The 27,380-nt window shown below is 36.1% G+C and overlaps 1 protein-coding gene across 2 annotated transcripts in view; it reads left to right on the top strand.

Moving 5' to 3' along the window:
* UVRAG (UV radiation resistance associated) overlaps positions 1–27,380 on the top strand; it is a 263,690-nt gene that overhangs the window by 213,652 nt on the left and 22,658 nt on the right. For both annotated transcript variants that reach the window (XM_023535521.1, XM_011368399.2), the window contains one exon: positions 24,260–24,351. In XM_023535521.1, the coding sequence (XP_023391289.1) occupies positions 24,260–24,351 (92 nt within the window). The remainder of the gene's footprint in view (positions 1–24,259; positions 24,352–27,380) is intronic.

The following is a 27,380-nucleotide window of genomic DNA, read 5'->3' as shown; positions in this document are numbered from 1 at the left end:
AAAAGCAAAGGCATTCATCATTATGTTGTCATTTTTATTCTCTTACTCTTCCTAAAGCAGCCATTAAAATGTAATTTATTTTAAAAGTTAATTAATATCTTACTTTTATGTAATCTCTTTTCCTGAACACAGTACATTATCCTGATTCCCTGTACTTTATAAGTTATCTTGGTTTTCTAATTTTAATCTGAAACTCAGAATATATACAGAGTTGTGTGTACCTTTAGATATACCAGCCAAAAAGTATTAATTGAATGTACTATACTAGGCTCTGGTGGGTGAGGAAGTATGAAAGAAGTTGGCCCATATGAGAAATAGTTTACATATGTGTTAAATCTAATTATTCTAGTGAATTCCCCATCATATTGCTTTAACCAGAAGAGATATTCAGTAAATGTTTCTTAATTCCGTTCATTATCATACCCATTCGAGACTTTGGCAAAATTGCTTATGTGACTTTCCACTTGAGGAATCTATAAATTATTGCTTACAGTGGCTATGACAACACTGTGGCAGCATGGTACCCTTTTGTTTTGGGTTTTTGCTATTATTGCTTTTTTCAAAATTGGCAATATGAAGTTAATAATTCCAAAAAGTAGCAGTTTTGTATATCTGCTAGCACACTCACTTCTATCAGTCTAACAACCGACATCATTACTGTCCACCTTTGGTCCTCACTCTAACTCTGTATCCCAGGTGCCGAAAGAGGAGGTTAGGCAGTGGCAGCCTTTTCAATTTGCTCCTTGTATCAAACTTCCTTTACTGTGACTAAAATGCAGTATCTTAGACTCACTGTAGTTAATTCTATACTAACATTCTCTTCTCCCAAAATAATCACATGATTAAATATCAGTACCTATATTTATAGCTACATTAGTTCGGATTCAACAAGAAGCAGACTTCAAGAGGGGATTAGATGTACAAAAGATTTATTGGAGCAGGTAGCGGAAGGCGCAAAGAGCCTTTGGACTGTCATGCAGATACTATATTTGTAGAAGGAGAGAGGGAAGGAAGGCAGACTTGGTAGGAAGAGTCTTGGACTGCAAATCAGTTCTAGAAAGGTGCATTTGGGTTGATAGGAAGTCCTCAAGCCAGAGTTGCCCTTTGGAGAAGTCCCATGTCTCACCCAAATGCGCCAGCCTTAGCACCACTGCTATGCACAGTCCTTGGCTGGGAGCATTCTGCAGGAAGGATAGCATGAATGCAGTAGGGATCCAGAGGTGCAGTAGCTGGAACCACAAGTCAGTTATACTCCATGCCACAAGAGATCTAAGGGGCACATTTCATGGCTTCTGTACTAGTTGCATGACTTTAAATAAGTTTAGCACCTCTCTGAACCTTAATTAAGAAGGGTAATAACTGCCAACACAGGGTTATTATAAAGATTAAATAAAAGAATATATGTAAAAACCTTGGAAGAGAATAATACTTAACATTAGTTTCCTTTATGGCCCCCCTTCTACTAACATGTAATTATTTTTCAACTTATTTTCCTTAGAAAAATATCATTAGGGTATAAGTTGTGCTGCTCGAAGTATGGTCCACAGAGCTGCTTGTTGCCAGTCTACAGCAGGATTAGGAACTCACACTAAATGTAAATCAGCCATGTCAATAAACACACTGCTTAGTTCAGATGCATTTTTTTTTTTTCATATCAAGACATTCTGAATGAAAGAAGGAGTTCATTTATTTATATTCTATCACTAGCTTCTTATTTATGCATACTGGTATTTTGAGTATCTTTGAAGTTTAGTCAAACATAAAAAGCAGATTATAATATCTTTTTAATAATCAGATTTTCTTTTACACTGTATAGGGGGCTCTATCATATGTCTTTCTGCTTGCCACTGCAGAGGAAACCACTCCAAGCTGGGCGTTGGTGATTCAGGTTACTTATGTCAGTGGCAGTCAATGGCACCTTTAGCTTTGTCAGCTTCAGGGCCTGTGATCAAGTATCAAAGCAGGCAGGTTTGTCATTGTCATATTTCCAGGTCCTTTTCTGTGTGTCCTTTTCCCAACTTATTTATCAGCATATATTTATTGAACTCCTGCTACCTGCCAGATACCACGTGCCTGCTGGTGCCCAGGGCTCTCACGCTGCTCTGTTACAGCCTCAAGTCATGGTACGCCACTAAAATCCACTTTCTCTCACTGTCCATAGTACTGTTCCGTCAGTAAGCAGATAGGTGACTAAGAGGGAAGTTATCTGATTTACGTAAATAATACAAAGGTGACTTACCTCCTAGTTATATATTTATAATTTAAATTCCTGTTAATGTAATTATATAAGACATATTTTTGAACTGTGGATGCCCTAGCTTAATCCATGAGCGAGAATCTTTCTTTAGTTTTTTCACCATGTATTTCAGAAATACTTGTCATTACACATCTGTAAGGCTGCTGACCTCTGCCCTAAAGTGAGTGTTGGGTTTTCCCACAGTTTTTTACTTTCTTTGGTAACCTTCTTCCATGGAATAACCTTGGGCAGGGAGACACAAATCCAGGAAGCCAATCAGACTTATGTCTTGTGTTTAAGGATTTAAAATATAGGTTGTATATGATTTTTAATTTAAGGATCCTTTTATATTTGAAACTGATTAGATGAAGCCTTGTATTTTTTTTTTCCCCTATGTATTCCCAGATCTTGATAGTTTGTTAACATGATGTAGTAGACTAGGAATATCTAGTTTTGCTTTCATACTTTTAAAAACTGAAGTGCATATTTCGTAAAATTAAAGCATCCCAAGGGTCAGTTAATATAAAGTAATACTTTACCAAGGTCATAAGTGATTTAATATGAAAGATTATATTTTATCGTAACCATAACAGACTTAGCAAAACCTAGGCAGACAAATTGCTAGTTTAGGAATGATCTGAACTTTTTTTTCCCCAAAAAACAAAACCCACGAGATATATATATATATATATATACATAGCAACAGGCATTATTTCATTGATCCCCAAGGTTGTAGATCTAGCAGCAGCTATTATAACATGCTTTATTTTTATTATTGCACTGTTTAGTTAGTCATCCAGATTCTAGCCACTTGTGTTTATAGCAAGAAATAGTATCCCAGTCGAAGCAGCACAGCTAGTCATACCTTTTTATTGATGTAATTTGACTTATTTTGATTTCTTTCCTAGTGTCTAACATTTTGTGAAACTCTAACATAAATTATTGGCTTATATAATCCACTGCATCACCCTCACCCAGAGATTTGCTGCCTATGCAGTTCCTTAATTTTCAAGTGTGGGAGATTTATTTTTCCTTAGTGAGTCCTAATGTTTCTGCATGCGTGCACACATGCACACACACACATGCTTATGAATGTGTGTAGGTACACAAGAATGCCAGTGAGAAAGTTAAACGTATTCTTGATTAATTCCTGCATGAGATTCTGGAGAAATCTTAAAGCTTATAGATAACTGGCTGCTATTTTCTTATGTTGAACTGATCATGAGCAGTATGGTAGTAGTCTTAAATTTTGATCCAGTTTTGCTTGTTTTTCCTATTAGCTGACTAATCAGGACTCTGTACACTTCATGTCCTCTGTGAATACTCATTGACTGCATAATTGACTAATTGATATTCCATAAGCCAACATAAACAGCAAAGATATTATCACAAATATTATGTTAGACATAGCACCCAATATAAGATAAGTGGAATTAAGCCCACTTTACAAATGAGGACTTTAGAAACTCAGAAATGTTAAACAACTTGCCCAGAGTTATGCAGTTTATAAATGATCAGGGTACGTTATCAAAAAATTTTTAATACACATTATTTTATTTGATCCTTAACACAGTCCTTAAGGTGGACAGAATAAATTATTGTTTCTATTCACATTTTAGAACTGAGTAAAAGGGTTTGATAACTTACCGCAATGAGACTGCTGTAGTCTAGGACTATCCTCTGAATTCTGATAGTACTTGGCATTTGTAGAAGTTTATAGGCCAGTAAAGGCATTGGTCACACTACTGTCCCATTGGCTAATTTTTATTAAGAGATTCTTCATTGCCTCCAAGGTAGGGTCCCTGCTCAAATACTTGGCATTCAAGTAAGCACTCTTATAATGAGTACAAACATTTGGGTAGGAGGGGACCTTGCAAAGCTGTTCGTATCAAACCTTGCTTGAAACCTTTTTAATGATTTGCCATAGGTTACCTTCCTATAACCCTTCCCCCTTAAGAAAAAAAAGAGAAAAAGAAAACTGGCATGGCAAAGACTTCACATGATCTATCTTCTTCCTCCCTTTTCAGCCTTACTTCCTGCTGCCATTAACCCCAAAACCCCTGCCTCTGGCCCTTTATGCCAGGAAAGCTGAACTACTTCACTGAGGTGAGGCCCACCTTCTGCTCGTGCTTTTATACTCCCTTTGCCCCAAATCTCCCCCTATCATCTATATGCTAAAATCCTATTTATTCTCCACTATCCAGCTAGGCTATCTTTTCTGTGAGGCCTTTCTTTGCCCTCCTGAACAAAGTTACCATTCATCTTTCATTCTCTCTGCTGAACTTTAAAAAAAGAAAAAAAATCGATCAAATATATCAATATTATCATTATATTTGTTGTTATTCGTTGCATGTGTATGTCCCGCAACTGGACAGATAAGCTCTTTAAGGGCCAGAGACAGAAGCTTATTCATCCCTTTATCCTAACACAGTGCTTAGCACATAAAATGGACTCAGGAAAGGTTTGTGCATGGAAGATGGAGTCGATCAGTGACCTTCCTACTTGGACTAAGGACAAGGATTCAACCTGAAAGGAATAGCCTGCCATTTGAAAGAGGAGGAGGAGTGCATAAGTACTCAGATGGAAACTGTCTTCACTTGTAAATGTGCTTGGCTTTGCATGTGTCTAGGAAGGTAATGCGGGGCTTTGAGAAATGAAGTGAGATTAAGGAGAAATTATACAGTAAGTGAGCATTTTTCCCAAAACATATGCCTTTGGTAATAAGTCGTTATAAGTTTTTGTGTGCCTTTTTCTCTTCTTCTAGTCAAACAGAGAGCTGACAAATGTTTGGAAGTGTTATCGGCATTTTCTAATAGTTTGTCTTTAGCTGACATTTTTACTTAATTATTTCAAATGCAGTAGCCAAATTACTGCCCTTATCTATAATTAAACTAGTGTATTTATAATTGCAATATAGGACAGATTGTTACCAACTCAACAAGGATGCATGACATGTTGCCATTCGAAGATCTGAAAATAGAGGGGAAGGGGTTGTGTTGTGTCTTTAATGTAACCCTGGAATCTAGTAACACTTTTTTTAGTTTTATAAAATTTATATATACTATTAAAGAGTTAGGTAGTTCCTTAAGGGTTATTATGAAAACAGTATTTCTCCTTGTTCCCAAAGGCAACCACTTTCAACAATTTAAACAGATTCTCTTAGTATTTGCTTCCAGATTACTAAAAAACTTGATAATATTTCTACTTCTGGGGTTTTGTTTTAGGATTATCACCGATTCCTTCAACAGGAGGTGAGAATTTAGTTCCCTTTTACCACCTCTTTACTACATTCGTATGCCCTTTCTGTTCCCTTGTTCTACCAATATAGGTTATTGATAAACCTATATATAATCTAACAATATAGGTTAGTGTTTAAATTACTACACCTGTGTAAATCCCACGTGCAGATAAGCCATTCTGTATACTATGATTACTTTTATTCCTACCTAATATTTTTTGTTTTCTTAGGAGTTTATGATTCACTTTTTTTTTTTCCTTTGATTAGTTTTCAGTGTATTCATAACTAAATTCCTGGATGGATCCCAGGTCTTCCTCTTTCTCAGTTTATTCTCTTGTTGGAATATATCTTCCTATAGCTTTTTTAAAAAGGGTATATGGAGGTAAATTTCAATGACCTTGTAAATCTGAAAATATCTTTATTTTTATTTGGCTGGATGTAAAATTTTAGGCTGGAAATAATTTTCCTTAAGAATTTCGAAGTCAAAAAAAACAAATGATCTAGTCAAAAAATGGACAGAGGACTTGAATAGACACTTCTCCTTAGAGGACATACAAATGACCAACAAATATATGAAAAGATGTTCAACATCGTTAGCTATTAGGCAAATGCAAATCAAAACCACAATGAGATACCATCTCATACCTGTTAGAATAGCTATAATCAATAGGACAAGTAATAACAAATGTTGGAGATGATGCGGAGGAAAAGGAACCTTCATACACTGCTGGTGGGACAGCAAATTGGTACAGCTACTATGGAAAACAGTATAGAGGTTCCTCAGAAAACTAAGAATTGATTTACCTATGATCCAGTAATCCCTCTACTGGGTATTTACCCCAAAGACTCGAAAACTCATATCTGAAAAGATATTTGCGCACCAGTATTCATAGCAGCGTTATTCACAGTGGCCAGGACATGGAAGCCACTGAGTGTCCTATGATAGATAACTGGCTAAGGAAGCTGTGGTACATATATACCATGGGATATTACTTAGCCATAAGAAGAGATGAAATACTGCCATTTGCAATGACATGGATGGACCTTGAAATAATCATGCTAAGCAAAATAAGCCAGAGAGAAAAAGCTGAAAATCACATGATATCACTTATATGTGGGATATAAACCTAAAAGCAACAAATGAACAGGACCAACAGAGATTCATGGACATGGACAATGGACTAGTGGTTACCAGAGGGTTGCAGGGAGGGAGAAGATAGATGGGGGAAATTTTTTTTAAATCATTTCTTCAATAAAAATATTAAATAATATAAATTAAAGAATTTCGAAGTCATTCCTCAATTATATTTTAGCATCCAGTGTGACTTTTGAGAAACCTAAAGACATTTTATGCCTCCTATTTATTTACTTATTTTGTTTTGCTTTGTTTTGTTATTTTTCTGGAAATTTGTAGGAACTCTTCTTGTCCTCAGTGTTTTGAAATTTCAGACTAATGTGTCTTTTGGTTTATTTTTATCCATTGTGCTAGGTACTCAGTAGATATTTCAGTCTGAAAATTCAAATCATTAAGTTCTGGAAAATTTTCTTGAATCATTTAATTGATGATTGTTTCTCCTTTATTTTCTCATCTCTGTTCTGGACTCCTTTTATTTAGATGTTAGATTTCATGCACTTATTCACTAATGTTCTTTCCTCTCTTGTTTACCATCTCTTTGTCTTTTTGTTCTGCCTCCTGAGAAATGCCCTTAACTCTATCTTCTTACCCTTCTGTTTTTTATTTTTCATAATCTGCTTTCATATTTTAAATTTCTAAGAGCTCTTTTTCTCAGAAAAAAAAAACACCCTTTTTTATGTGGGTAGTAACTTATCTATCTGAGCATTTTAGTGATTTTTAAAAATTTTGTTCTAGTTTTTGGTTTAATCTTGATATATCATTTGCATTAGAGGCTTTTCTTAGAATTTTGGTGATACTTGATTGTGTATTTATTTTTTAGAAGAGAGGGCTAGAAAACATAGGAAGTTCTTAGTATGTGGGTAGAGGCTGTCAACTGTGGCATTCACTGCAGGGTAGTTTGTCCGGGCTCTTTTCATTGCAGAACACCTAATGGTGGGCTTGTCAAGGATCTCTCTGCTATCTGCCTGTAAAGTGTAAGCCTGTAAACTAGTTGTCTATATTATGGAAGTAGAGTGGGATGGAGGGAAAGAGGACTGAAGGTCTCAGAACTATGTATATGTTTACTTAATCACTTTGTTTTTACCACATCGCCTTTTCCTTAATAGTGCTAATGTTTCCCTCTCCAAAGAATAAAATTCTAGTTTATTTGCCAGGGGGTGGGAGGGATTGTTGCCTGGCTCTGTGGAGTTGGAGGGGATCTGGAGATGTTGTCTTATAAGAGATTTTCAATCTGTTGTCTTCTTCATAACCCCAGTTTTACTGCCACTTAAAGAAGTACTTGGGGGCCACCAGTTCCTGAGCCTTATTGGAGTTATTGAAGTGTAGCTCAGATTACTTCTCAACTCCTCTCTTCTGGCTTAGTACTCAACTTTTTTAAGTTCACTAAATTAGTGACCACTTGTCCATTCACTTTTCAGTTTCCAAAATTTTGTTGCTGTTATAGCTTCTCCTATTCTGTCTTTGTTTTATTTATGTATAAGCACAATACATGCAGGGAACAACAATTTAAAACATTACTGTCTTCCCATTAGAAACAATGGAAACATATGATAGAAAATCTCATTACAGACATGTTGGAATTACAGGAGGCTGCAAAAGTAAACATACACATTCCATCTGCCATCGTAAGCCTCAAGTCTCCAAAAGAAGTTTTTAAATGGAGGAGGAAGGTTTTTAAAAGGTATAAGAAAACAATGAACTTTAAAATATTCTCTTAATTTTAACCAAATTCACTATGATTTTTGCATTTCCAACAATAGAAGAATGAGATCCAAATACAACTAGTAACTGTCTCAAAGCCACAATCAGGCTTTTCCGAATATAGGTCTTTTCCTGCTCAAGTCCAGAGTCACAGAATTTAAAGATCAGAGACACCTTCTGTAATTTCCAGCACTTTTCTACAGCATTCCTAAGAGATATTTATTATGCTTCTTCTTAAAACTAATGGATGAAGAATGTATTACTTTCTGAGACAGTTCATACACTTAGACTGTGGAGGAAGAGAGGAAGGAGGTCGGAAGGTTGATTCTATCGCTCTATAATGTTTATCCATCATATACATGCTATAAAGAAGGTGGACAGTATTATAGGAGCAGCATTATTTGATGTTCATGGGCTTTAAATCAGATAGACCAGGGTTTTATTTGTTTTATTGGTTATGTAACCTTTAGGAACCGCTTAAACCCCTATCTTCATCTGTGAAACAAAGATAATAATACTTTGAGAGTTTATAAAGTTTAAATATGATACATTATTAAAGAACCTAACAAAGAGCTTGGCACCTAGAAGCTGATCATTAAGTGATATCCATTATTCTTCTTACTGGTTCACTCGGAAAGCTTTTCAGTGTATAACATTTGGCTGAGCAAGAAGAAAGGGTAAGATTTAAATAGAGAAAGCCAGCAATGGAAAGGACTAGGATAGACCTTCCAGACTAAAGGAAAAGCATTACAAAGGTATAGCTGTTTCAAAGAATCAAAGTGTAGGGCTTATTTAAGGAATTACAAGTACTTCTAGGCATTTGGATTGTAGAGTGGGTAAAAGGGATCCAGCTTAATGTTAGTGAGTGTAGGAAGGTTTTGACATAGGGCACCTTAGCAAAAAAAAAGAGTTGACGTTCTCACGTATTACAGCATTCAGTGAGACACAGACAAAACAAAGATCCACTGGGAAATCAAAGATCCCTTCTCTGGTAAAGCTTTACTTAATATGGCTTTTGAACAACTTCACCTGATAGAGGTCAAAATTGTAATGGAAGTTATTGATAAACCTGAAAAAAAATGAATGTTAAATACATAGTTATTCTAGGCAAGTCAAAAATCTTAAGTAAAGAATATATCCAAGGGAAGGAGATAATTATCTATTTGAAAGGATTTTAGGAGGAAGGAGTATAATTAAACTTTGCTGATAGATTAAATTAATACAAATAGAAATTGGGAAAGTTTTAACTCACATGAAAAATAATATTTTTTAACAGATAGAACTGCCCAACAACGGAATGGAAAGCCTGGGGATAAATTAAGTATCTAGTCATCAGAAATGTACATACTAAAGCTACATGATTGTCAAGGGTGCTGTAGAAAATGAGTCTGTTCCGTAAAAGTAAAACCAAGTTCCTCTGAAGGTTATACTCTATTCTGTACGATTCTGTGCTTAAGCAGGGCTCTTGCTCTCTCTCATCTAGGTATAAACCTTGCATTGGGCTGTGCCTGATGATCTAAGGTGGAGCCAAGGTGGTGACACTAGCGCCGGGGAGCAGTTGCAAATACAGATAAAGTTTTACTCACTCACCCGCCGCCACTCACCTGCCGCTCACCTCCTGCTGTGGGGCCTAGTTTCTAACAGACCACAGACCAGTACTGGTCCTTGGCCCAGGGGTTGGGGACCCCTGGCCTAGAACATCCTGTTCCACAAACTAGGACCTTAACAATTGTTACAAATATCCCGAGACAGTCCCTTCGTTGAGTTAAACATTTCAGCTGCTTCAAAGACTTCCAGTGGCTTTCATTAGAACAGGCTCCTGATGGCACCTTAACCAGGGACTTCTCCACATTCCTGGTGAACACAGTGAAGCAGTCTTCATCCAAACGAGGCCTTTGGTGCAGCTCCATGGATCTCAAGGGCATCCTCACCCAAATCGGAAGCCTCCAGACCCCTTGACACAGGCTTACCAGGCCCTTGCAAGCCCCTAGTAGCTGCAGAACTCTCTTCATCTCTTTATCTTAACTGAAACCTGTAACTTTTTCCATTGGAGACTTGTTTTCTGACTCTCTACCAAGCAAGGAGGTGATGGAGATGGAGGGAGAGGTTTGTCCATTTCTCCAGACCATAATTTTTCCCTTCCTGTGTAAAACCATCATCCTTCTTTGAGGTCATTTAACTATTCAGCTCTCCATCACACCTAATCACTATCACCTAATATGCTCATTACTTCTTTGGGGTGCTCAGAATTTGGAACTTTGCTTAATTTAAAGTTTTCTTTTTGAGGCTGCTGACTCCTCTGGTCACCCTCCATGACTCTAGACTCATGCCCTGTTTTTCCCATACCAAACTGCTTGCTGTTTCCCATGTCCTCTCTTGCTCCTGGGCTTTTACCCATGCACTTTCCTCTGTTTGGAATACTGTTTCCCTACTTTTACCTAGTAAAATCAAACTTGTTCCCTGTGGCTCAGATAGGTTGTCACTCCTAGACTTGGTTAGGTATCCCTCCTCTGTGTTCCTATAATTTCCTCTAGTGTGATACTCATTATTCTTTAATATAATTATTTTCTGATTTTTAAATATCTTTTCCCTTATATTATGATTACTTTAAATGCAGAAACTACCTCTTCTATATTTTGTAACTTTAGCCCATGGCCTGGCACGTAAAAGGTGTTCAGTATCTGTTGACTGAATGAATACCTGATTACAGCTGTTTGTTTTCTTTGTACCTGTACAGGACTGAAGGTGGAACAAAGAGGAACAGACTTGGTGTTGTTGCCATAGTTGGTTTATATAGCTAGCTCAAGTGTGTTGTGCTTTCCCAGTTTGATAAACAAGGTCACTTAATGCTGTGTGCTTTGCTTTAACAACCAAAAATTGTGTCCTGTTCTGAACTAGTTATTTATGTGGTTTTTAGTTTTTCAGTCTGTCTTCCATAAACTTGAACATCCAAATTTGACTCTTAGCCTGACAAGATCTTCCAGAATATTTTAGAGAACCATAATCTCTGGAGAACAAAAACACGGACTCCCCAAAATGGATAAAGTTGGGGGTGATTCTTCAGTGTCCCTTACCCCTTCCCCCCTGAACACTTAAATTAGCCATTGGAGAAGAATGTCCCTGCATATGTTTAACGTTCAAAATATTATTTTCTAACTAAAATCCTCTGTGCTCTTGTGTACAGCTATCCCCATTATACCTGACATATAATAGGTAAACAAAATGTTATCTGTTCATCAGGGAACTGCTCAGGCCACATTTTCCCCATGATTTCACTCCAGATATTTTCAGGTAAAAGGTAGAAGTAATCTTTTCGACCTGTATTAGTTTTCTATTGCTTCAGTAACAAATTACTCTAAATTTAGCAACTTATTTATCCCCCAGTTCTTTGGGTCAGAAGTCTGGGTGGGCTCATTTGGTTTCTCTGCTCAGGGTCTCACAGGGCCAAAATCAAGGCGTTGGTCAGGCTAGGCTCTTATCTGGAAGCTCTTGAGAATAATCTACTTCCAAGTTCATTTAAATTGTTGGCAGAATCACTTCCTTACAGCTCTTGGTCTGAGGTTTCCATTTACTTGCTGGCTTGCAGCCAGGGGCCACTCTTTGTTCTTAGAGGTCTCCCACATTCCTTCTCACATGGCCCTTCCATCTTCAGACCAATGACATCCCATCAAGCCTTTCTCACAATTCAAATCTCTCTGAACTTTCTCTTTTGCCAGTCAGAGAAAATTATCTGCTTTTAAGGGCTCATGTGATTAGATTAGGCCCACCCAGATCATCTCACTTGGCCATAAACATAAAATAATCAGAGGAGTGACACCAGAGGATGAAGGTCATGCAGGCTATCTTAAACTTCTGTCTACTTCCCCACCCTTCAAACTCTAACAGAAGGTTGTAAGAAACCTTACAGAAGGTCCTTTCCTTCTAGGTTCATTTAGTTATCATTCATTTAAGAGGAAACCTCTTTCAGGGTGGCATCCATGGCTGGGTCATTTTGTCATACTCCATCACACCTTGCACACCTTGCCTGTCATAGGTATTCAGTACATATCTAATAAATTACTCTTGAATCTCAAAAACATAAATAAACTGTGAGATCAAAAGATAAGTGAAATTTTTTCAGACCAAACTGTAAGAGTATCTGTTCAGTTAGAGGAACGATGTGCCCTCAACAGTTCATTGCTGTGTGGGGAGAGGGGAATTGTTTTTGTTTTTCTTGTCCCTTCCCTTCCCTCCCCTCCCCTCCCTGCCCCTTCCCTTCCCTTCCTTTTCTTTTCTTTTCTTTTCTTTTCTTTTTTTGAAGCTACATTTATTTATGATCAACCAGAGAGACTAAACAGTGGAGACATGGGCTTGGACCCTAATGTAATTCAACTGAGGTCAGAGGAATTTCATCAAAGGCATGAAGTTGATATTATAGTAAAATTAATATTTTAAGGAAAAGAATCATTAAAGAGAGAAAAGAGCATTCTGGAAAACTGTGTTCCATTTAGGGCACCTCATTACCAGATTCTTTAAGGGAAACTGGAGGGAGTTCAGAGACATAAAGAATGATGAAGAGGCTGTAGGGATTAATTTACAAGCAAAGATTTAAAAAGACTAAATATGTATACAGCTAAGTAGAGATGTAACTATTGTAAATGTCTTATATCAAGAGAAGGAAATGTGTTTCTCTCAAGAGTTCATGGTTTCTTTCTAAGTATTATAATTAAATAAAGAAAAGGAAAACAATCTTTTTTAACTAACTTGTAAGCAATATTTAGACTATGTGTGTAGTGAGATGTAAAGTATCAGAGCTGAATTCAAATCTCAGATCCTATACTTGCTACCTGTGAAATTTCAAGCAACTCCTTTAAACTTTTAAACTTCGTCATGTGCAGAGTGAGAATTATACAACCTACCTTATAGGATTATTATGAAGATTGAGTGAAATGACAAATAGGTTCCATTCCTGGCACATTCAAGTTCTACCATTTATTAGCTCTATCTCTAAGTCTCAGTTTTTTCAATCATAAAGAGTTATAGTGAGGACTGAATGAAATAATATAACATTAAGTGTTTAGTATAATGCCTGGCACATAATTAAAGTACTCAGTAAACATGGTAGCAGCTGTAACATTATTTTTGTTATCATTAACACAACCATAGAACCTAGCCAAAAGTCTAGCATATATTCAAATTATTTCCAGATTTTCTCTACATTTGCACCATTATCACCACCACCACCATTACCACCACAAACACAAACTATTCAGTAATTATTTGTCAAATTTAATTAAATAATTTTTTCCAATGATCATGTCAAGTATTTGTGGTCATTGTACATTCCTGGGACGATGACAGAATGAGCTTCTGTATTCCTCGTGTAATCAAATATATCAGAACAGACTTAAGTGTATTTTCATTCCAATAAAACTCTAATACTTCGATTTACTTGAATTTCTATGAAAGAATCTCTGCGTTTATAATAAGTTTTTCATTTTTGTCTTTTATACACATAAGAACTCTTTGTGGCTCCTCATTACAAATAGAATTGTGTTGTTCAATAAACAGAATTTACTTTAGCTAGATTAAGCAGAAATGGTATTAATTAGACAGTTTCTAATTAGAGGGTATTAAGATTAATCAGATGTATTAGGTATTCATCAGAGGCGGCTCACAGAAACGGTAGGGGGGCCTGGAGAAGAGATACAGGTGGCAAAAAAAAAAACATATGAAAAGGTACGCAATTTTATTAGTCATTAGGGAAATGCAAACTAAAGCTGTAATGAGATAATACTACATATTTATTAGAATGACCAAAATTTTTAAGACTGAGAATATCAAGTCCTGATGATGATGCAGAGCAACTGAAATACACAGTGCTGGTGGGAATGTAAAATTGCATATCCACTTTGGAAACAATTTAGCATTTAAAAAATAAAGCTAAACATGTCTACTATTCAATCCAGAAATTCCACTCTTAGGAATTGGTCCAAGAGGAATAAAAATACAACTCCAAACAAAAACTTGTGCTATACACAGGTATAAAACCAAATGTTTATTGCACGTTAATTCATAAGAGCCAAAACTTGAAACAACTCAAATGTATTAACTGGCATATAGATAAGCAATTGTAATATATCCTTACAGTAGAATACTACTCAACAATGAAAAAGAGTGAACTACTCATACATGCAACAACATGGATGAGTCTCAAAAATATAAATGAAAGAAGGAAGATACAGAAGGCTAAATATTCTATGACTTCATTTATAAAACTTTCTAGAAAACTGTCTCTGACCTATTGGACTGTGATCTTCATGATCTGATATAGTTCTTTACATCAAAATTGCATCAAAGTCAGTGAATTAGAAACAGGAGTACTGAGTTTGATCAGTTTAGAGAGGAAAGTTTAGCTACCAAGGGAATCAGAGTCCTCACTGGGTCTAAGGTTAGTACGAGGTAGTTTAGGTTAAATCAGGGTGCACAGGACTATTAACATGAGGGCTGGGAGCCAAAGTTGAGCCTGCTGGACCTGACAGCATGAATATCTGCTCTGACAAGTTTGTCCACTCACATAGCCTTTAGCCTCTAGAGAACATAATCTTTCTTTGATGATCATTATTGAAAGCTGATTGCAGTTGTTGTCAAAGGTATGACAAATTTCCAGTTCTGCTTTACTTGTCCATTTGCAATATGCTTTGCTGACCCTCTCTAGCAACTCACAAAAATTGGCAGTGATAGAGACCAGACTTTATGGATTAGGATGACCCCAGAGTTGCATAAGTTTAATAGTGCTTCAGGTTGTTTTCTGGCAAACATAAGATTCTGAAGCGAAGGACCATCTTAATGAAAGTGTTTTTTAATACAACAGATTTTATAATGATAAGTTTGACTTAAATATAACCTGTGCCTCATGAATACAAAGTGTGATATAAAGAGCCTATGGTTAGAACTCAGCAAACTTAGATTCTGATCCCTGGGCTCAACCTTAGACCACTTAACCTCTCACTTACCTTACAATGTAAATGAAGCAGATGGACTGGTCCTTTCAAAGGTGCCATTCAGCTCTAACATGAATCCCATGATTCTAAGAATTAGTTGATGGTATGATTGGGAGGAGGAATGGAAGAAACCTCCATTTCTTAGACTTAAGAGCTTTTAGACTTGACTTTTAAGCTTTTCAGACTTTAAAATGGCAGACCTCAGCTATGTCCAGTGTTTACATTATATCATATCTATTTTGGAAAAGAACTGGCATGGTTTACATATGGGGATGGAAAAGTACTTAGGTTGTTCTTGCAACCAAAGGCCCATAATCAGGTTTTTATACTTTTCCTTAGAGGTATATATTGCATTGACTCACTGTAAGAAACAATATTATTGTTCATATTAAATATTCTTTAAGTAGATTTTCCACATCTTTGAAAGAGTTGTATTTTCTTCTAGGAAGGCAGATTTTGTTTTGGACGTGGTGGTGCCCTTTTTTTGAGCTCTTAATCTAGTTCTTTTTATGTCAGCGGAACCTTAGTGTTTAAAAATGAATTTAAATATTGATAAATACTCCTACAGAGATTTTTGAATACATAAGCCAAACTGTAAATTTAAGTCTTTTATGCATATGTGCGTTCTTAATTTCTTATTTTTTGAGTTCCTCTAGACTAGTGTTCTTTGTAGTCAAATTCATTGTAATCCCATCACGAAAGTGTTGATCTTTTAGTAACCTTTATTGAAGCATTGTATTAATCCACATTCCCTCACGGTAACAGACGGTTTGTATCAAACATATCATGCAGCTTAGCTCAAGCCCCATATGGAACTAATAAGCCACGCAATAAGTGGCCTTGTGTAGATGAATATAGTTTGGAAGGGTGTGTGTGTGTGTCTGTGTGTGTGTGTGTGTGTGTGTGTACATGTATGTGTGTTGTCTAAACTGAATTTCTTCTGCCAAAATCTAAATGACAAAATGATTCTTGAACCCCCAGAGTCTTTCTTGGCCTGGAAAAATTATGTGTTTATAAAATAAAAATAAAATTGAGCACTTTGATATTAAATTAGGCCTCTTAGCTCAAAAGGAGGATGCTCACTGAGTATAAGAACGCAGCATTTATTTCTCAAAAGTACAATCATACTTTATTTTTAAATATGATCTCCACAGTTGCAGGCAGTCTTACCTAGTCAATGGAGCGCCATTTATCTAGCTGAACTCACAGATTTTAACTACAGGAGCTCTAACATCATAGTTGATCTTATATGGTGAAACTCACAGTGAATGTATAGTGATTTGGGGTAAAACTAACATGGGCTTTGGAAAAATACTGCATTTTCATACATAAATATGAAAACAAAAAGAAGATAGTTCATGTAATTAACATGGCTATAGTTGTTTTTTTTTTTTTGCTGTTTAGCTGTATTCTTGTTTTCTTTTTTTTTTTTTTGCAATTTAGCTGTATTCTTGTTTTCTTCTTTTTTCTTTTTCTTTCTCTCTCTTTTTTTTTTTTGCTTGTACCAGTATCTGTAAAGCCAGATCTTTCTGATTAATATAGGAATTTTCTTTTGCTGGTAAACAATAGCATTTGTTCATTTTTCCAGGGAAGCCACTGAACATTACTTCTCACCATTTCCCATCTAATTTATCATCTGTGTCATTTTCACTTAGTACCCTACTATAGAGTTGTACAAAAATTTAATTGCTCCCCTGGAGTTCTAAGCCAATCAGAGTAAAGCTGAAATTCAAGCTAATTGAAACCAAAATGCCACTTAAAAACTGCTTAGACTCTTTGGGTGGTAGTGCAGTAGGAAGTTGTTACAAAAGGTGTTTATTTCAGAGTCTAATTTGAGGCAGTTAGACCCAAAGCAATATTTTTTTTGCCTGGGTTTCTTGGCATTTGCCTTCCCCAATCAGAAGTGAGAGCACAAAGCTGCGTTTAGGGAAGTGTGGTATTAAAAGAGTTGGTGAGGGCAGGTTTTGATGGAATGTGCAGTAAGATTTCTTAAAGAAAGGAATACTTCAGTCTTTTAACTTATCCTTCACAGTTGCTTCTGGAGATGTTTTTCTCATTCATTCTCCTGCTGAAAACCCTGTAGTTGATTCTTACAGCCAACCAGGAAGATAAAGTCTCAACTCTTGAGCTTAGTGCTCTAGGCTTTCAACAGTTTTCATGAATACCCTCTAAAAGTCAAGCTTCATGAGTTTCCATTCTTAATAAAAATTCTAATTGAACTCTTAAAACAATCTTATGAGACAAATATTGTTGGTCCTGTTTTATAGACAAGACCCAGATTGGTTATGTAACTTGCTCAAGTTTACACACAATAAATGGTGAGAACAGACTATGAGTCCAAGTCTGTCATTCCAAAGACAGAACTGATTCATAGTGCCTAGCCTAGTGGACACTAAATTTTTTTTGAATGAATGCCTAGGAACTTATGTAGGAACTTAGTAAATATAATTCTTTCTCCCTTTTCTTTATCCTTGTCTTTCCTCCTTGACGTTGTTCTTTCTTTCCTTCCTATTTTTACTAACATCTTAGCAGGGAGTTAACGCGTTAAAGAATTGCTTAATGAATTTTAGATTTATTCCTCTCCTGAAGTATTTACATTTTAATAGTGGGTCAGCCCTACCTTACATAGTATAGTATAAAAAAACCCATCCTACCTTTTCTATTTTTATACAATTCCCCCGAGGTGTCCAGAGAGATATCTTCTGTAGACTCTTCCATCAAAGCTACCCCTCAAGGGAATATGTAAAGATTGGACTTGTAGCCAAGTTTGACTCTGACATCAGAAGTGGGCAAAACCATAAATGGGGTTGAATGGGCTAACAATGTTTCTTCCATGCTCACATTGTGAATGTGCACTACCTTCACCATATTTTTATATCAAAATCTCAAGATGCATGGTTCAAACTTGTAATTTTTAGAGCATTTAAAATGGAGTCATAGGAATTTGAAAGGCCCTTAGAGATGATATAGTCCAGGGAAGTTTAAACTGCAAGATGGGAATGCCTGCATGGGCTCTGACTCCACCACCACTTCCTACAATTAGAGTAGACCCCTATTTGTTTTGTATTTTGGGCTTCTACATAATATTTCATCTGAACAAAGGATTTCAGGGCTACCAAAAAAAAAAAAAGTTTTAAAATTGTATTCGTAGCCTAAGCAGGGAAGGGACTTGCTCATGGCCATACAGCAGAGCTAGGTCTATCCCCCAGGTCTCCTGACCACCCACATCATGTTATCAATTTTCCATCTCATTATGTAATTATTTTAAAGATATTACATGTATATAGGTTTATTGCTGCCTCTCTGGAGTTTTTTCAGTCAAAAGCTTAGTAAATTAGTAAAAAAAAACATTTAAAAATGCGAACAGTGTACTTAAGATTTTTTCCCTTCAATTTGAACTCTTTTTTTTTCTTCTCTGGTTCTCATTCTAAGTTAAGTGATAAGCCATTATTGAGCACGAGTTTTATGCCTAGCCTAGTGATAGATGCTATAATAATGACAATGTAGAGAGAATATATATGCATTTTAATGATAATAGGTATAGTTTATCGAGCACTTACTATGTCCCAGATATTGTTTTGGGTACTCTGTATACTTTTATCTTATTTAAATGGAAGATAACATCTCCATTTACAATCAAGGAAACTGAAACCCTAAAGGAGTGACGTGACTTACCCAAAGTCAAGCAACTAGTAAGGACAGCACTAATATTCAAACCAAGATCTTTTGTATCTAGGCTCATTCTAATATGCCATGATCCCTCTCAGTCCCCCACCCGATACTGCATTAATTAAAATTATTAAATATTTATGAAGTACCTATTCATTTAGTTAAGGCTTTTCAAAGACAGTAAATAGAAAGGTAGTGTAGGATTAGGGGAGAGGAGTAAAATTTCCCCTTATCCTAGAATATCAGAGAGAGCTTCCTACAAGAAATGGAACTTGTGTTGGTTCTTTGAGAAAGGGTAGACTATAACCAGATGTAGGATGCCTAGAGAGAGACTTGGAAACAAGAAAGATGGCTCTCTGCCAGAGTGGTACTATGTAAAAGGCTGTAAGGAAGGTTGTTTGCCAATATTGAATAGCTGTTATATATAGGGAACTTCATAATAAACAAATTGGATATACTCATTTATGTCCACTCCCTAATGAAATGTTACTGATAAAGATAAAATAAAATTTGTAAACTCACAAGTATGAAAAGAATAAAAGAAACAAGAGCAGGTGATAGAGTTGACAGAATTTTAGAAAATCAGAAGCAAATAAATGAGTGTTAAACTGAGTTGGCAGAATAAAGTGAAACCTAAAGTCTTCAAGAAGCAGTGTAATGCAAGACATAGAATTCTAGATGTACTTAGAATTTGGAGGTACCAAGTACCTCATAGAATGTAGGGGTAAGGAATAGGTCTAAAAAATAGGAGGATTAGTTGAAAGTCTGTAAAAAGAAAAATAAGACTCTTAATCATTTTTCCCACCCTGTATAGCCAAGCAGCTACCTCTGCTCATTGCCAGTGGGATACTGGAGGTTTACTTTCTGAAAAAAATTGAACTCAATAAGCTCTGAACTCTCAACTGCCCAGTGTAGTGGGGCAAGAAGGAAGATACCTTACTGAAAATATGGGGATTCAGTAAAAATCCAACACGCTAAGACTGAATTCCCCAACTGCTTTTTTCTACTTAACTTCCCAAATGGAATCCAGATTATACTTCTAAGCAGAAAACTGGAGGACTCCCTTTGGAAAAAAATAGTTCCTGCAATGATAGCTATTGAGACTGACATGTCCTCTACAGAAGGAGCTAGGCTTCTATCTACTCATTCTAAAAAATTCCCCAGCGCAAAGATTATCTGCTCAACTTTTTAAAGTCTTATTTGAAAAGATGAACTGACAACTAAAGATTACTAGACATTAAAGGAAAGCCTCTAATATATACATTTTTAAAGTCTAAAATGAAAAAAAAAAACCCCAGAAGTAACAGAAAATGAAGGATGAGACAAAATCATGATCATGATCATCATCATCATCATCATGCAATAACATAATCAGAATTAAGGGATAGAGTTTTCATATTGAAAAAGTTCATTAAGTGACCAACACAGTCAATGAAAAAGGATCCAAATAAGGCTTATCACTGTGAAATTTCAGAAAAGTGGGGTTCAAGAATAAAATCCTAAAAACTTTCAGAAAAGAAACAGCTCACATACAAAGGATCAGGAATTGGAACGTTATCGGATTTCTCAATTGCCATATGCAAAACAAAATGACAGTGAAACAACACTTTAAGAAATTCAGAAGGAAAAATATTCTCAGCCTTGACTTCTATACCCAGGCAAGCTATCATTCAGATGTGAAGATGGAATAAAGGTATTTTTAAATATTCAAGATGTCAAAAAAGATACCTCCTATTCTCTTCCGAGAGAGCTATTATGTGGTCCACCGAGATGAGGCAGTAAATCAAGAAAGAAGTCATGAGATCTAGGAAAAAAACAACTTCAACACAGAAAAGAAGTAAACAAAATGTCCAGGATGATGGTGAAGGAAATTTCTAGGAAGATAACAATGAGGCAGGCCTAGAGAGTAGCCAGTTCAGATTGGAGCAGAGAGAGGGATACTTCAGGAAATATATCTTCAAGGTGGGAAATGGACTTGATAGGTTATCTGGTATATTTAATCAAATTGAGAAAGATTTTAAGGTTTTGTCCTAGTTGGAGGAGGATCTAGTGATAGGTACACAGGTACTCAACAAGTAGTACTATCAACAAGATAGGTATTCAACAAGTGGGAAAAAAATGTCAATTAGCGCTTCAAGAAAAACAAACAAAAACTGATGACCGGAGTGCTTTCTATGCCACTGTATTGGACACAATGAATTCCTCTAGGAGTCCACATTGGCTAGAGCAGTTTAGGCTTTTCTTTTAGTCACAATGGCATACGGCAAAGAAGAGAAATACTTCCTGCCATCAGTTCTTTTTATTTCTGGGGACACCTTTCCCAAAAGCCACATAGCAGGCTTTCTTTTACATATTATTAGCCAGGAGAGAATCAGTGTCATTCCTAAAACAATCAATGGGTAGGAGAAGAGAGAAATCTCCTTGATTGGCTTAGGAATATTGAGATCCTCTCTTTGGAGTATGGGTAGAGGTCCAAGCTGACAGAATGATACGGTTACTGTAAGAATGTGGATATACTCACCTTTATAAGCAAAGAAGTGGAAATATTTGGGTAGATAGCCAAGAGTGATAGCCACAAGCAGCATTAGAACAAACTTCTCAGAGAGAGGGAGCGATTCTTTTACAAATGAACAAATAGCCGAAGAGGTAGAATCAGAATAAGAGGAGAATTTTAGGGATTTCAAATTCTATTTGCATGTATCTAGACTCAGTTTTAAGAAATAGCGTGTTATATGGCTCAGCGGTAAACAGTATTTTAGTAGATATAATAAGGTAAACACTAAATATTGATTTAACAAAAAACATGAATATCTTAAGAGGATGAGGAGGAGAAGTATATTTGGGAGGACAGAGAGTTAAATCCTCATATCCCTTAATAGAAAGTAGGTAGTGTATGAGTGAAGGGATAAAATGTTTGTGTAAGAGAAGAGTAATATAGGAGAGTTAACTTCTCATTTTTAATAGTTGGAACATGGTAGATGATGTCTAAAAGTAGGAGGCAGAGAATAACACATTAATATAAGCATTTTAGAAATATGAAGGTAAAGAAGAAACAGCTACAAGTGGTTGTAACTGAAGAGCAAAGAGCTGTTGCTTTTTCATTGTAAGACTTAACAGTAGTTTAGACTTATTAAACAGTACATGTACTTTATTTTATTAAAAAGTGACATGGTAGAAAGAATATGGAGTTGTTATTGCGAGGTTCCAGCCTTGGCTTTGTCCCTTATTAGTTCTGTGACCTAGGCAGGACACTTGCTTTATCAAGTCTTAGTTTTTTCATTTGTGAAAGGAAAGAGGTTGGAAAAGATGATCTCCAGGATTTCTTTAAGCTATAATATCCTAAGATCCTATGATAAAAAAAAAATAATAGTAATAGTACTGTGCAGCAAATGAAGAGTTAAGACCTGGGTAGAGGCTTGAAATGCCCACATTTTCCTTTTTTGGTTGAAATCAAACTTGCAGACAAATTTTCATTGTGGTCTCTGAAAAGAATTCAACACCCACCTTCCATTGTGGAGCCTCCGACAGCCAACTGACTATGTACTGGCTCAGGGACACATAGCTTAGTGTTATTTCAGTAAGGTTTTTTTTTTTCTATTTAATATTTTTCAGTATGAATCACAGGTGAAATTTCCATGCCATGTGTAAACAATTTCACTTTTTTATTGAAACAATGAATTCAGGAATGTCGTATTGGGATATCAGCCATTTTGCTTTTATCAGTGTATGGGAAAAATGCTTTTATATTAACATAAGAAATGATGTCATTCAATATAGAGTAGATCTTATAATTCAAGGTCAGCAAATCTCAGGAGGTGATTTAGGTCACCAAGCTAGCTTTGGGGGGGAAAAAAAGAGAATATTTTCCCTTTGTCTTCTCAAGTGTTTTTACCAATTTTCCTCTCACTTTGGGGTAGATGGTGGAATAGCATGGTTGTGAAAAGGAGGCTCTGGCTAATAATATCTTTGCCATTGAAACATATGGTCTTGGAGAATTTACTTCCCCTCTCTGGGCTTCAGTTTCCCCATCTGCACAAGGAAAGGATCGGCTTAAATAATATTCAAGATGCCTCCTTACTTTATGTGAGTATTTGAGAGATCTGATTAGGTTTGGGGATTTTTCTTAAAAAGCTCATTGTAGTGAGAGTGAACTTCTCTGTTAAGTGTCACTCACTCATACTTAAGTGAAAAATCAATTGAGTACTAGATAGAAACAAAAGAAAACTTTAATTTTTTTGTGTTGGTAGCGGTTTTATTTTTTAAGAGAAGAAAATATTTAAAAGTTTGACTTAGTCGCTTTTAAATTTAGGTGCTAGAAAAATAAAACAGCAAATCCGGTGACCCTTCATATTTGTACACCAGTATACAGTTTACAGAGTACCTTATTCATATATATTATATCATTTAAAAAACACATTTCTACAGGGCTATGTTATACACATGCTATGTATTTGATATTGTGAGTGTGAGCATGTGTACGACTATGCACATGTACCTACCTCAGATCTCTATTATGGTCAGTTAAAGAAGCAAATACTATCCAGAGACAGAGTGAGAGGAGGCAAAGAACAAACAGGTGAAAACCATTTAGCAAGTTACCCAAGGAACTTAGAAGGATACTGAATTTTAGAAAATCAGCCTCTAGCAGAAATCAGTAAAACTAAGAGCAGATCTAGTCCCCAGGCCATAATTTCCTTATACTCCCTCTACAGCTCTGTTCTCTGGTTCTGGACAAAGAAGGAAGTTAGAGATATAAGAAAAATATAGAGCACACCCCCTGTCAAAAGTGGCTTGCTATTTATTTGTTTAATAAACATTGACTGAGCACTAGCACTATGTGAGACACTGTTAGGAATCAGTAAATACAACATGACCCTTACCCTTGATTATACAGAGGGAAGGGTCAGTGAAAGAAGGGCTGAATGTGCTTGGAGTATGGAATACTAGCCTTCAGTATCTAAAATCAAGTATTGGTTTTATGGTATATGTCCCTGGAATTGATGTTAGCAGATCCTACAGGTGTCTTTTAAATATCCAAATTCCACAGTTAGTCTTTCTTAGTCTTCTCCAACTTAGGAGGCAAGAAAGCAGAACATGAAGAGGCTGCCTTTGAATACCATCCCAAAAAGTGTGGTTTGATGACATTGGGATCATACATTCACATTTCCTCTATTAGAGTTCAAAAATAAAACAAAACAAAACAAACAAACAAAAAAAACGTTTAGTGGATCATGTTTTTGAAGCACTGCCGAGCACTTGCCAGAATTTATTTTAATTCTACTTTTCTACCTTTACAGCTAAGATATCAACATGGACTTGGGACTCCAGACTTGAGGCAAACCCTTCCCAACCTGAAAAACTTTATGGAGCATGGACTACTGGTCAGGTGGTGAGTACCTTTATTTCTGCTACTCAGAAACTGTAAAGTGAATAATAATCCTGAGAAACTTTCCTGACTTTCACATTGCTTCACAGCTCCCCTCTAGATTTTCTTTTAAGATATCGGAAGAAAAGGAAAAGCAGCCATCGTACTTTCGTAGGTCTAAACACCAGTCTGGCTAGTCTGACTAAGGAGAGTGAAGCACTCTCGAGAGGGGATAGAGTTTGAGGGGATATTGGCTGGGCAAGCAATCCTTGAGTACATTGCTAAGGCAGAAACCGAAGGGCAGCCAGTGTGATTTATAAAAGGGAAAAATGGAATCCCTAAGACTTTTTTAAAGAACAAGCGAAGGATATAACTATTGAATGAGCATGAGGATCAGTGGCTTTGAAAGTTAAAGGAAGAAAGCAGACAAGGCATAGGTCAAGTTGTCATGACCTAGTCTTGAGAACAGGAGGCATATACTACCAGAATGTTTCTTGTATTTAATGTCAATGCCTATTGTACCTCGAGGGCAAGCTGCTGTTTAAAAGTACTTTGTCAGGATAGACATGACCCTTTTAAAAAGAGAAGAGGAGAGGGAAAGTGTGATGCAAAGAAAACATTAGATTGATTCACTTGACTTAAGTAAATAGAAAGCTGTTGGCTCTAGCCATGTAGTAATTCTTGAAGTTTGAATCCTTGAATGATGGGCAGTAACTTACAAAATCATGTGAATGGAAATCAAGCCTTCAGAAAGTTACGCTTCATCTTAAAAAACTAGAAAAGGAAGAACAAATGAAGCCTAAAGTCAGCAGGAGGAAAGAAATAATCAAAATTAGAGCAGAAATCAATGAAATTGAAAACAAACAAACAAACAAAAAACAATAGAAAGAATAAATGCAACAAAGAGCTGGTTTTCTGAAAAGGTTAATAAAATTGACAAATCCCTGGCTAGACTCACTAAAGAAAAAAAGAAAGGACACAAATAAACAAAATCAGGGATGAAAGAGGGGAAGTTATGACAGACACCACAGAAATACAAAGGATCATACAAGAATACTATGAAAAAGTATATAACACCAAATTTAATAACCTAGAAGAAATGGACCAGTACTTAGAAAAATACAGCCTTCCTAGACTGAATCAAGAAGAACTGGAAAATCTAAATAGACCAATCTGCAGTATGGAAATTGAAACAATCATCAAAAAAACTACCAAAAAGTAAAAGGACCAGATGGCTTCACCAGTGAATTCTACCAAACATTCAAAGAAGATTTAATACCTGTTCTCCTCAAACTCTTCCAGAAAGTTAGACAACTGGGAGCAGCATAGTTTCTTCTAAAGAACACTGGTTTTTGATCCCAGGCCTTTGTCTAACCTGCTGTGTGAACTTAAAGTCCAGCCTTTCTGAAACATAATTTCCTCATCCATAATCCCTGCCCTGCTCATCTCACTAGTTTGTGGTGAGATTGAAATGCGATGTTAGACAGAGAAACTATTTTTGGGGATGAAGGTACAAAATTGGTTTCATTTTCTTCTGTGCCATGAGGTTGGTCTTGAAGATAATAAGAAAACAACATATATGATTGACCTTTACTCTGACCTTTTTTTTATTCTTGTCTCATATGGTCTTCAAAATGCAAGTTCCAGATGTTTGATTTTAGATAGGACTCTTGTTAAACAAATACACAAATGTTTAAAGAAGTCTAGTCAGACTATCAAAATAATTATAAAAGCTTAGTGGTGATATGGACCTCTATGCCCTGAGGAATGAGGCATACAAATTGAGTTTTAATTAAAAAAATAAAGAAGATGAAGAAGGAAGAGGTGGATGAAGAGGAAGCAAGCAGACATTTATTTAGCATCATCTCTGCATAAAATCTGAAGGGTAACAAGAGGTATGAGATTCAAGCCCTACCTTCAAGGGATTTGTGATCTAGATGGAAACAAGTAGATAATTCATGAAAAGTTTTATAACCGAAGTGGTAAATAACCTAAAAATAGTTTTAAAAAGAGGCAACCTACAACACTACTTGATTAATCCCTAAATCCCAGTGTCATTTATTGAAGAGTCTGTCCTTTGTCTGCTGTTTGATAATGCCACCTCTTTCACTTACCAGGTTCACATAAATAGATGAATCTGTTTCCAGGCTCCCTGTTCCGCTTCATTGTTTTGTCTATTCATAGGCTAGTCCCACATTTTTAATTGTTACAAGATGTAATTTCTTTAAGTCTTGTTGAGGTTTGAGGATGCCCAATAGATAGCTTCCCTCTTCTCCTTGACATTTGGAACAATTTGAGAGAGAAGATACAAGGGATAGACTAATAGAAATCAAAATGTCAGTTTTATTATTAATAAAGCCACTTGGACAATGTGGCTTTAGATCTATAACAAGAAAGGATTGCAAAGACCTTCTTTCTCAAAATTAAATTTACCTTCACAATCACAGTGCGAACTGGGGAACCCTAGGTTTTACCCACAGAGGCAAGCCCTTAACTACACTGCAAAGAGCAGTCACGTGACTCCTGCAGGAACCCAGATGGGGCCAAGCCTAAAAATACTCAGGTTTTATTTTTCTCTCTAAATTCACCAATCAGAAAAGACGCTCCTCTTCTAAGAGCAAGTGAGTGAGAGAATGGAGAGAGGCCAAGAGTGTGACTCCTAAGTCAGGTTCCTTCACAGCAAGGGAAAAGAAAAGTACCCAGACTTTCTTGGTATCTGGCAGGATGAAGTTCCTACTTATGGTTCTTTTACAAAATCCTTTGGCTTTTCTTGACTTATGAATTATATTTGACTGATTTGACAGCTTTATGACATTGAGTCTTAACAATGAACATGGTATTTCTTTATATGTTTTCTTTGTTTTTTTAACATAACTGAGTAAAGTTTTTAAATTTTCTTCTTAAAAGTCTTACAAATCTTTTTATTAAATACTTAGTCCTAGGTAGCTTACCATTTGGTTGCTGTTATAAATTTTTTATTACAACATCTAACTTTTTTGTGGCTATTATACATGAACACCACTGATTTTTGTATTTTGAGAGTGTATCCAGCA

This window comes from Pteropus vampyrus, unplaced genomic scaffold (assembly GCF_000151845.1).
Source record: "Pteropus vampyrus isolate Shadow unplaced genomic scaffold, Pvam_2.0 Scaffold141, whole genome shotgun sequence".
Classification (NCBI taxonomy): domain Eukaryota; kingdom Metazoa; phylum Chordata; class Mammalia; order Chiroptera; family Pteropodidae; genus Pteropus; species Pteropus vampyrus.
The sequence above is the reverse complement of the archived record's forward strand: the minus strand, read 5'-3'. Positions and strand labels throughout refer to the sequence as shown.